Source organism: Stylophora pistillata, chromosome 1, assembly GCF_964205215.1.
Source record: "Stylophora pistillata chromosome 1, jaStyPist1.2, whole genome shotgun sequence".
NCBI classification, from domain to species: Eukaryota; Metazoa; Cnidaria; class Anthozoa; order Scleractinia; family Pocilloporidae; genus Stylophora; species Stylophora pistillata.
In genome coordinates, this window is record NC_142519.1 from 771,807 (window position 1) to 782,880 (window position 11,074).

At 37.9% G+C, this 11,074-nt stretch overlaps 1 protein-coding gene across 2 annotated transcripts; it reads left to right on the top strand.

Annotated features, from left to right (window-relative positions):
- Positions 1-14: 14 nt before the first annotated feature.
- Positions 15-10,216, top strand: LOC111344277 (protein-L-histidine N-pros-methyltransferase CARNMT1). 2 transcript variants are annotated; one of them, XM_088729878.1, is made up of 10 exons: positions 15-294; positions 490-691; positions 5,877-5,972; positions 6,355-6,428; positions 6,890-6,963; positions 7,800-7,866; positions 8,386-8,579; positions 9,256-9,369; positions 9,701-9,807; positions 9,988-10,216. In XM_088729878.1, the coding sequence occupies exons 1-10, from the start codon at positions 155-157 to the stop codon at positions 10,087-10,089; spliced, it is 1,170 nt and encodes a 389-aa protein (XP_088586004.1). In that variant the 5' UTR covers positions 15-154; the 3' UTR covers positions 10,090-10,216. The 2 variants fall into 2 exon arrangements, with proteins under 2 accessions (XP_088586004.1, XP_022807229.2); XM_022951494.2 differs by having other exon boundaries at positions 117-294; positions 8,386-8,564.
- The last annotated feature ends 858 nt before the right edge of the window (positions 10,217-11,074 follow it).

An 11,074-nucleotide genomic window follows, 5' to 3' on the forward strand; every position in this document is an offset into this window, starting at 1 on the left:
ATGTGTTTCCCAAGTTTTAGCAGGGCAAGGCTTACCCAGTTTGGCTACGGAGTACCAGAAGGTCCGAAATCGTTGTAGTGAGTGATTCCCTCGTGAGTCGATTGCGATTTCTGAGCCTCATTGATTAATGTCAGCGGAAGTTACAGAGTAAAAGATGGCGGACGGAGGTAAAGGGAAAGAAGAAGACAGAACAAGGAGGAATTTCTCAGCTGAAGAGAGTCACCAAGAAACTGATGACGAAATATTAGAGAGACAATATTTTTGGAAAGTCGTGGAAGCATTTCTATATTACAAGTAAGTTCCTTAAGTAACCGAAAAATCAATGAAAGAATGAACAGATTTTCGTCTTTGAAGGCTCGAATCTACTTGGCAAATTTCATCTTGGTTTGTTCCTACCTATTTTAATACCAGCATAATCCTGCGTTTCAAACGAATCCCTGGTTGATTAAATTTAGTTTAATGATGAAGTTTTTTGTTTTATATTCTTAGGGATTTTTCTCTACGGAAGCTGCAAAGGGTCAAGACGAACTTCAAATTACTTCCTAAAAGACATCGGGAAATGCTTCCAAATTATAAAGATCATATATTAAAAATAGAGAAATGTATTGAGGAGAATCAGAAGTTCTTATTCGATATCGTCAGCCACACCAGTGAAATGTTTGAAAATAGAAATCATGCAAGAATTCCATCAGTAAGTATTTATAAGACTGGTACAACCTGTATTTGAATTATATTTTAATAATTTGCTCCTAAGCATCCAGGTTATTACGTTAAGATTATCACTGACATGGCTGTGACTAAAAGTGGGATGGGGACGTAGGACATGGGACTCAGAGACGTGGGACTCGGGGACACCGGCACTTGGGAACATGGGATGTGAGGAAGTCGGGACTCAGTGATGCGCAGGGACTCAGGGATGTGATAAACAAACAATACTTGATTTTTGTGCTGAATCTGTAAAGTATAATTTTCGGTGGCCTTGAGAAAGGTATTATACTACTGAAACAGGTAGATTGCTTTTCTGGAGACACGCATAATGTTAGTGACAATAGTGATCATTTTTGGTCATGCGACTTAAAAACGATGTTAACACAAAAGGCAAATGCACATGATAACATTCCTTCACATTTCTTTATCTGCACTTTTTTTGTCTTGTTACCGTGGATCACTCCTAAGATAAAGCGTGAAATGCATAAAAAAGATCGCCTCCACAGAAGAACTGTTCGAACAAAAGACCAACATCACTGGAAAGCTTTCAAACACCAACGTAATTCCATGTCCAAACTCATTGAAGACTCCCACGATTCATGCTTAAAGGACATTATTGGTGATAGCCTTACAGAAAACCCAAAAAAGTTCTGGTCTTATAAAATACAGCAGATCAGAGAATCTTGGTATTCCACCTCTCAAGACTGAACAAGGTGTGTTTGTTACAGACAAAGATAAAGCTGAAACCTTGAATTCCTACTTTTTTTCTGTTTTCACAAATGAACAATTACCTTTACCTAAAATTCCTATATCTCCTTACTCTTCGATTGCTGACTTACAAATATCACCCGAAGGAGTTGCTAAACAACTATCCCAGCTTAACCCTAACAAGGCATGCGGTCCTGACGAATTGCCTGCACATGTATTGAAAGAGATATCTCAATCTGCTTCTGTATGGCTTGCTTTCATTTTTCAGCAATCACTTAATCTCAACACGTTCCCTTCAGATTGGTCCAAGGCCCTTATCACTGCTGTTTATAAGAAAGACAATAAATCTCTTCCCTCAAATTACCGGCCAATCTCTTTAACCTCTATATGCTGTAAAGTAATGGAGCACGTTGTGCTCAGTCATATGGGCAAACACCTGTCTAAAAATAACATCATTATCAACAAGCAACATGGCTTTAGACAGTGTTTTTCCTGCGAAACCCAATTGATAACAACCATACACGACTGGGCCAAATCTATTAATGTATGCCGCCAGACTGATGCTATCCTGCTGGACTTCTCGAAAGCTTTTAACTCGGTGCCCCATCAAAGGTTACTGCTGAAATTGGACTATTACGGTATTAGAGGAAATTTGCTGTTATGGATAAAGGCCTTCCTGTCCAACTGTTCTCAATTTGTCTCCATAAATGGCACTCAATCTTCTCCCAAGCCTGTTTTGTCTGGGGTCCTGCAAGGTTCAATTTTGGGGCCAGTGTTGTTTCTGCTGTATATAAATGAGATTACGAACTGTATAAATGCTAATTGCGTCTTTTTGCTGATGACTGTATTTTATACAGAGAAATTCAAAGTTCACAGGACTGCTTGTCTTTACAGAACAACCTGGACCAGTTATCTTCATGGTCAAAAAGTTGGCAACTTTAACGTTAAAAAATGTTATCATCTTGGAATAACATGTAAAAAGTTCTCAACCCTGTTTCAATACACTTTAAATGGTCTGCATATCTCCAAAGTTATCTCTACAAGGTACCTTGGTGTCACGATATCAAACAATTTAAGCTGGAATAATCATGTAGATAATATTTGCAAAAATGCTAACTCAACTCTAGGTCTTTTGTGTCGAGTGCTGGGTGGATGTAGCCATAAAGTTAAAGACACGGCATACCGTACTCTTGTAAGGCCTAAACTTGAATATGCGTCCTCTGTATGGAACCCGTATAGGCAGCAGAACATATTTAAGCAAATTTGAATCTGTCCAACGAAGAGCCGCTCGATTTGTCTTTAACGACTACTCGCGTTATAGCCATGTTACACCTATGGTACAAAGTCTTGGCTGGGATTCACTCCATCACCGAAGACTTCTTTCACAAGGCACTATGTTCTATAAAATCTATATGGACCATGTTGGGATATCACTCCCATCTGATGTCACACTGAATGAAAGACCATCAAGAGCTCCAAACTGTCGTCCTTTCAAACAATTGAAAGTGAATAATGATATCTATAAATATTCTTTTTATCCAAGGACAGTAGTTTTGTGGAACAATATATTTCTAAGCTCTTCTAACATTGTTAATTTAGATATATTTAGATCAAATGCTCTTTCATTTATTAGGTCGGTTTAGCCCGTACTAATTTTATCTTTACACTATCTATATTATTTTGTTTTATCCAAGTTTTGTTTTATCCAAGTTTTGTTTTTCTTATATTGTTAAACCTTAAACTGTATATAAATTATTTCAATTTTATTCTTTGTAATTAGTCCTCCTAGTATAGTTATTACTGTTTTAGGAGTATCTCGATCAAAGATCTCCAGTCGATTAAAGATTAAAGGTCTGTTTTAGTTTATCCACTTTCATTGAGTAATCCAACATGTTCTGTAATATTTCTTTTCCGGAAAATCGATGCGAGCTATTTACAACAGATGAAACCGAGGTGTCTACCTTCGATGATCTGATGATGATGATGATGATGATGATGATGATGAACTTTATTCAGTAAATGGTTTGAACCTGGGGGTAACATGTGAAGGTGTAGTCTGATTGTCCGGGTGAGTGTAGTCCTGAGAAGGACTGTTGTTGGTGGTAGTGACTGACGTTTCGACAACCTGTGCGGAAGTCATCATCAGAGTCAAGTTCACTTGACTCTGATGATGAGGAGGAATAGTCTGAACCTAACTAAGATATAACTAAGAATCATGCACTGTAAACCAAGCAGCCCACACAGTCACCATTGTCCATTGACATTTCCAAATCCATTCCTCTAACTGCCCTCTTAAAACCCGCTAGTGAATTCAACGTCCTAGTACGGGAAGGTAGCTTAGCCCATAGCACAGGTCCTAAATACCTAAGGGAATGCCTGCCATAATTAATAGGGTTAAATCTTGGAATAGTAAATTTTTTAACTCTTAAGTTATACACTGTGTGATTTGCTGAAAATAAATCTTGTATATAGCTTGGTGCTAGCTTAAATTTTACTTTATACATGATGGTCGCTGTATCTTGCAATCTACAGTTCACTAGGGTGGGCAATTTAGCCCATTCTAACGACTGCCTATAGTTAGCGTTCCAGTCACGGAAAACTGCCCTAAGACCCCTCTCCTGGACATGCTCCACTTTTCTTGCATCACTTCCCCTACAAAAGTGCCATACAGTACTGCAGTAAGTCAAATAGGGCAAGACTGCAGCCTTATACAGCTGAAGCTTAGCAGTGGTTGGTATCAAGTTGCGCAAACTTGTCATTACTCCCACTCTCTGACTAGCTTCTTTGCAAATCTCACTTATATGGACATTAAAAGTCAATTGAGAATCAATGCCTACACCTAATAATTTAATGTTCTGATAGTGGGAAACTCTTTTGCTGTCTATGTCAATATTGATATTGGCATCTTTTTGCTTGCTAATGAGCATGCTACCATATTTGGTAAACTTTCCCTGTAAACAGTTCTCTTTATACCAACTTGTTGCTGCAACTGCACTCTCCTTTAATCTTGTTTGGATTAACTGGACATCTTTACTTGCTTTGAAAAACTGGCGATCATCCGCATACATGGAGATATTCGACTTCATTACATAAGTCAGATCATTCTGATAAAGATTCCACATCAAAGGCCCAAGAGAAGAGCATTGAGGGCACCCTCTTACCACCTTCCTCCATCTGCTTGTTCCTTGTTGTGTTCCCTAACTTCACTCTTACTTGGAAATTTTCAAAATATGATGCCATGAGTTTGAGGCTGACATCATCAAAACTGTATGCTCTTAGTTTAGCCAGCATGAGTGGTGGGAACAGACAATCAAACACCTTACTCATATCTGTTGACAACACACCAACACACTCCCCATTGTCCAATGAGTGCCTCCAGCTCTCAGTTAGGTATAACAAGGCAGTCTCGCAACTGTTCCTCTTTCTATATGCAGTCAAATGGTCACACAGGCGATTATTATAGTTACCAGTGATTTGGGAAGAAAGGAGTTGCTCAAAGATTTTATTAATAACAATTTGCACAGTCACAGGACGATAGTTTTCTTTTTGCAGTTGATCATCTTTCTTCCTGATTCAAATTGTAAGGAATAAATGAGAGTGTTTACTGTTTGTTCCCGAGGAAAAATAGTGCCGATTCAGTACAAAGACAATGAGGATACTTTTGTTGTGAAGTAATCGCAACTAGTGTCCATTGTTGTTAGTTCGCATCAATCTTCCAGAAAGAAAGTATAATTAATTGTAAACACTCTAATTTATTAATTCTTCATCAGGAATAAATTGTAAACAATGGAGTTCTACTGAATCCACAATTCTTCATCAGGAATAAATTGTGGACACTCTAATTTATTCCTTATGATTTGCATCAGATCATAGAAGGTAGACACCTCAGTTTTGTCCATTGTTGCTAACGACAACTGTTACACACGTCTCCAGAAAAACAGTCTACCTGTTTCGGTAGTATAATACCTTTCTTGAGACCACCAAAAATTACACTTTACAAATCAGGTGTTGTTTGTTTATCACATCTCCGAGTCCCTGCGCGTTGCTGAGTCCCAACTTCCTCGCGTCCCATGTCCCCGAGTCCCGGCGTCCCTGAGTCCTGATGTCCCCGAGTCTCAGAGTCCCTGAGTCTCATGTCCCCAAGTCCCCGTCTCACTTTTAGTCGTAGCCTACTGACATGGTGACTTGAAAGTAAAGGCCTTAGACCAAGTACGTAATTTATGACAATTTCATGTTGCAAGTTTGTCTTGTTCATGAGTGGTGTGTTTAATTATATTATCTTGGGAAGGATCTAGTGCCACTTAGTTATCTCCAAACTAATGTCTTACATTTCAGAGAAAAATCTTGCAGATGATAGTTGTATAACCATTGTTTTAGGCAAAGTGGTAGCTAAAATATTGCTTATAAAATAAATAGTTTTAGATTCTTTACCCTGAATTATCTTGCTTTATGTTGATCAGGCTCCTAGTGACCCAGCAAACCAACCAATCAGTGGGTTTGACATGGAAAAAGTAACAACAACACTGAAACAGTTTGTGAGAGACTGGAGTGATGAGGTACTTTATCATGCATTTGTTTGTTAATAATTGGCATATGTGTGTACTTGTAACATTGCAATTTGATAATTGCCCAATGAGGCACACAGTGATTGGTGAAAACCTAAGGTGATCACATGGTTTTAATGATCTTGTGGGTGGTGGCCTCTCTCCACCCTAGAGTATAAATACGGTACAGGTGAATTGTCAGGGAAGTCTGATGAAATACTGGGGGAGGTAACCTTGCAATGGACTAACATCCCAGTAAAGTAGTACTCCTAATAACTTTGTGTTATGGAAACTGCGATAAACTCTGCATTCGTTTCAAAATAGGTTACATAAGGTCAGCAAACTAATCTCTCATACTTTTGACACTGTAAATATGAAATTACTTTTATAACAGGGAAGAGCTGAACGTGATGCTTGTTATAAACCTATTACTGAAGAGATCCAAAGACTTTTTCCAGGATCAGAATGGTGATGAAACTATCTCAGTTTGTAAAGAAAAAAAAAACTCAATAAAATTTAATAGTTCAGTTTTTATTAGGACTTTAACCCAGTAACACCTAGTAGTGATTAAGATATCACCCCTGAATCACACATTAAGGTCAAAAGTAAAAAGGAAACGATCACTGACAAAAGAAGCTCTTGGTTTTTAACAAATTCTCCTTGTCAGCACCTTAGGAAATGTATAGAAAATATTAGGGAGAATATGCATACTGATGTTACACTGTAAGGTGTAAAGGGTTAACATCAGTGATCTGTATAGCAGTCACAATTAGAAGAACTTCAAATCACATATTCACTGTAAAAGTGTCAATTTGGAACTTTTAATTCACTGGATTACCATACAGATACTGTCAGGCCTGAATTTGGCTGTAATTTACAACCTGAATCATACTACAGTGACTTGTTATGGCTTCCACATTAAATTTCAGTTCTAGAGGAGGGGTGTCCATCCTTGTACCTGGAGCAGGTTTAGCAAGACTGATGTTTGATATTGCAAAACTTGGTAAGAGAGATTCTAAAAATTTCTTTTTTAGTAGCGACATAATTTCTTATTCCTTCTCTGGTTGTTCTTTTTGTTGCATTTTTGATTAAAACTGCCTTAACTCTTTTCCTTTCAACTGTCTGCTCTCAGGCTTTAGGGGGTATTTTGTATTTTTTCACCCTCTTGTATGTCCTCTGCAGCTTGTTTGTGTGATGCGCATTTGATCATATGTAAATGGAATTTGCGCACTACAAATATTAAACTATTATTATTATTATTATTAATAGTGCCTTTTGTGTTTTATTGATGTAATCTGCAGTTTGTTTGTGTAATAGTGCCTTTTGTTTTGTTTTATTGATGTCATCTGCAGTTTGTTTGTGTAATAGTGCCTTTTGTTTTGTGTTTTATCAATGTCATCTGCAGTTTGTTTTGTGTTTTATCGATGTCATCTACAGTTTGTTTGTGTAATAGTGCCTTTTGTTTTGTGTTTTATTGATTTCATCTGCAGTTTGTTTGTGTAAATAAATAGAATGCCTTTTGTTTTGTGTTTTATTGCAGTTCTCTGAGACCTTCCTTTTTTTCTTGATTTCATTCTTATTTTTTATTGGAATCCTCTTGTAGTGTAATTATTGCTTTTTTTCATTCTCCTTCTCTCTAGATTTTTGCTTTTTGTTCTTTAGTATGTTTAATGGAATTGCTTTACTCACTATCATTCTCTAGTCATATTGACTATCAAAGAAATAGTACAAAGTCATCTAAATAGAGAGGTGGCATAAAAGTTTTAGCAAAGGCTGACTCAAATTGCTTTTGAAGCAGTAACTGTAAGTTTGATTTCAAAGTTTTTCAATTTATCTAAGGTTACAGATGTCAAGGGAATGAATGGAGCTTATACATGCTATTTGCCTCACACTTTATATTAAACAGGTTAGCACTTACAGTTGATTTACTTATCTTGTGCAATGAGACAGTAAATGGCTAAATTTGTAATCTAGCTTCCATTTCCCCATAATATTTGATACATTTCAAATGATTTTTTTTCATCAGTCTTGCGTGGAAAGGCGATGACTAATTTCATATTAAGTTTCCTAGAAATACAGAAAACACCACACATTGACCAATAGTAAGAAGAATATGCACCTCTTACTCACCGAGTAGGAGGTCCTAACTGTGAGTTATTGACCACCAAAAAAACCGATGTTTAGTAACCTTTATCTCGTTCAATAGTGAATATGCAAACATGTAAATAGTTGATTAAAGATATTTTTATTGTTCTTATAGTAATTGTAGTTTTAGTGAATTATTGATTGTAAATTTAGCCCTTTAATTCAGTTAATTCTGCAATGTGGCAAATAAACGGTATATTATTATTATTATTATTATTATTATTAGAACTTACAGTATGGATTGAGGAAATGAGGTGTTTCCTTTACCTGATTTTTTTAGAGCCCCTGGCACGTATCATATTACAATATACCCGTATATACACCAGACCTGCAATAACCGAACATCAGCTGATCAGATACGCGCAGTTCAGATCCCAGATGTGGACCCATCTGATATTCCACCCAACCTCAATTTTTCAATGGCTGCTGGAGATTTTTTAAAAGTTTACACTGAGAAAGGTACTGTATTTGAAGGTGCATTTGAAATTAAGTATTCGTAATGGTGGTTCCGACATAGGAGTTGTTCAGCAGCAATATATGTCGAGTGAAAAGTGTGATCATTTCTTTAATTACAAAAAGAACGCGCACGCGAAGCTTGACAATCCGTGACAAAAGCTGATAATTCTATCTCTACACGGGTCGGGAACAGAATATCACGCACACAAACTAAGTTTTAGCACCGCCAGCTTTCTTGTTTTCTGTCGCAAATTTGCCAGTTGTGCAATCCATACAATTTTTGCGATTATTCAAGTAAACTTCATGTGTGTGGGGCAGAAATGCTGACCTTGCTATGTGAGACAGATCTGGTTCTGTTTTCTCATAACAATCGACATTGAGAGACTGTACGTTGATGTTTTACCTCTCTGCATTTAGTTCATTTATAACCCGCAGAACAGGCGTAAATTTTTTTTTGGCATTATCCAGGCGAGGAGCACGCAGCGTGAGTCAGGCGCTAGGGGAGCGTGGAGCGTGAGTCATATAGCTCCTCTCCTCGAGCGTGACTCGCGTTTGCCTCATTTCGCCTAGAAACGCTAAAAGAACTACGCTAGTTCTGCAGACTAGTTAATGTGATCTATTAATATATAATTTTGTGTTGAATAAACTAGTTCATGTTGAACTTTAGTTCTCCGTTTTTTCCTTTCTTTCTCAGAATCATGGGACTGTGTGGTAACCTGTTACTTCATTGACACAGCTCATAATGTCATCGCTTTCATCGAAAATATTGAAAAAATCTTAAAGCCTGGTGGCTACTGGATTAATCTTGGTAAGTTTAAACGAATTCAAATCATTCTGACCGAGGTAGTACACCACGGCAATAAGAATGTACGATCATCCATTCTCTGGCGCGATACTGCCCCTCCTCCACTCAGGAGTATTAATAGACTCCGGGGAGCTTTCAGGAAAACCCGAGGGACTGGGGAAAGTGACCAGCGAGGGACTAGCTAGCATTCCATCCAGGGAGGGGGGGGGGGGGGTGAATGGGAATGTAGCCACTTGTCACTTCTTAACGAGTATAGGAACCGATATAAGCTCCAGCAGTTATGAAAGTAAGGCTCGTGACTTGTACTTCTCTTTTTCACGATCCATTGTTACAGGTCCACTATTGTATCATTTTGCTGACATGGCAAATGAATGGTCTGTGGAGTTACCGTACGATGAGATCAGAAGAATTGCTACGGAACACTTCAAATTTGAAATACTTGTAAGTTCACATCACTTAGTACCTTAGCATTCAGAGTGCGTCAGTGCACATTAGCTTGGTTTCTTTATCTACACATCAAGATAATCGTATGTTACAAGCCATTTCTTTCCTTAACTGTGATTGCAGTGGAGATTGATTGTCTGTGAGTATTAATCATTTTTCTCTTCTTCTATTTTGCAGAAAGAAGAGACCAGTATTCCATCGGGATATATTGAAAATCAACGATCCATGCTGAAGCTGGTTTATGATAGCGTGTTTTTTGTCGCTCGTAAACCTCTCTGACATAAGCGAAAATGTCCAGTAAACTTATTCTGATATTCACGTACCATCATGAACTGATTTTGAATGCCAAGGCCATATTCGTTTATGACAACAAATAGTTTAATCAATAAATCCATCAGTTTTTTAATGGTTGCATTTATGAACTGGACATTAATTGGCATAAAGAGTAATAACACTCACTGCTATTTCATTATTTTAACGAAACGCCTCAGTGGGAGATAGAATGTAAGGGTGGATTTTCAGAATCTCCTTTCTGTGCGCTTTAACACCGAAACTCCATTAAACTTCCTTATTCATAAAATCCATCAGCCATGTCGCGTTCGTTTTTCTGGGACATTAGTTAGATTAAGCACCGCAAAAACGGCGAACGCTGAACGTCGGCTAGCCGTTTGTCGTTTGCCGTTCCGTCCGCGATGTTCGTCTGTTTAAGCTTCCCGACGACACGGCAGAACAAATGTTCCCGGTCACCATTCACTGCGACTAGAAATAATGGATACAAAGAAGCAGTGTATTTTCCGCTTGAATTTGAACTCTATTAGCTTTACAAGCAGTTCATATAGAAGTAAGATGATAAACGAAGCTTAGCTATAAAAGCAAGCGATCGAAATGTAGAAATAGTCGGTAAAAATGGGCGGCAAATACTCACGTTTTCGCGTTCCCTACAAACAGGAAAAAATTAATGTCCTCGAGTAGAAACGGCGGCCGGCAAAGGGCAAACGCGGGAAATGTCAAGTCACGTAACCATCTCTGCCGTTCGCGGGAAAAAATACATGGTGCTTAATCTCTCTAATCTGTTAACCCTCTGACCCCCGACAATGACCAGCATCTAAATTCTCCTCACGGTATCACCACTGAATTAAACAAGAGAATAAAGGTAATGATCACCAAATAAAGAATCTCTGGATTGTCAAATTCATTCTCCATATGTAATGCATAAAGAACAGTAGAGAGAATAATAAACTTACTGATCTTTGGGTGTCAAGGG

Excerpts from the sequence above, each read along its gene's own strand:
- LOC111344277 (XM_088729878.1), top strand. The coding sequence starts at position 155 with ATGGCGGACGGAGGTAAAGGGAAAGAAGAAGACAGAACAAGGAGGAAT. Across the intron at positions 8,580-9,255 it reads GAAAGGTACTGTATTTGAAG|AATCATGGGACTGTGTGGTA; the intron begins GTGCATTTGAAA and ends TTTCTTTCTCAG. Across the intron at positions 9,370-9,700 it reads TGGCTACTGGATTAATCTTG|GTCCACTATTGTATCATTTT; the intron begins GTAAGTTTAAAC and ends CCATTGTTACAG.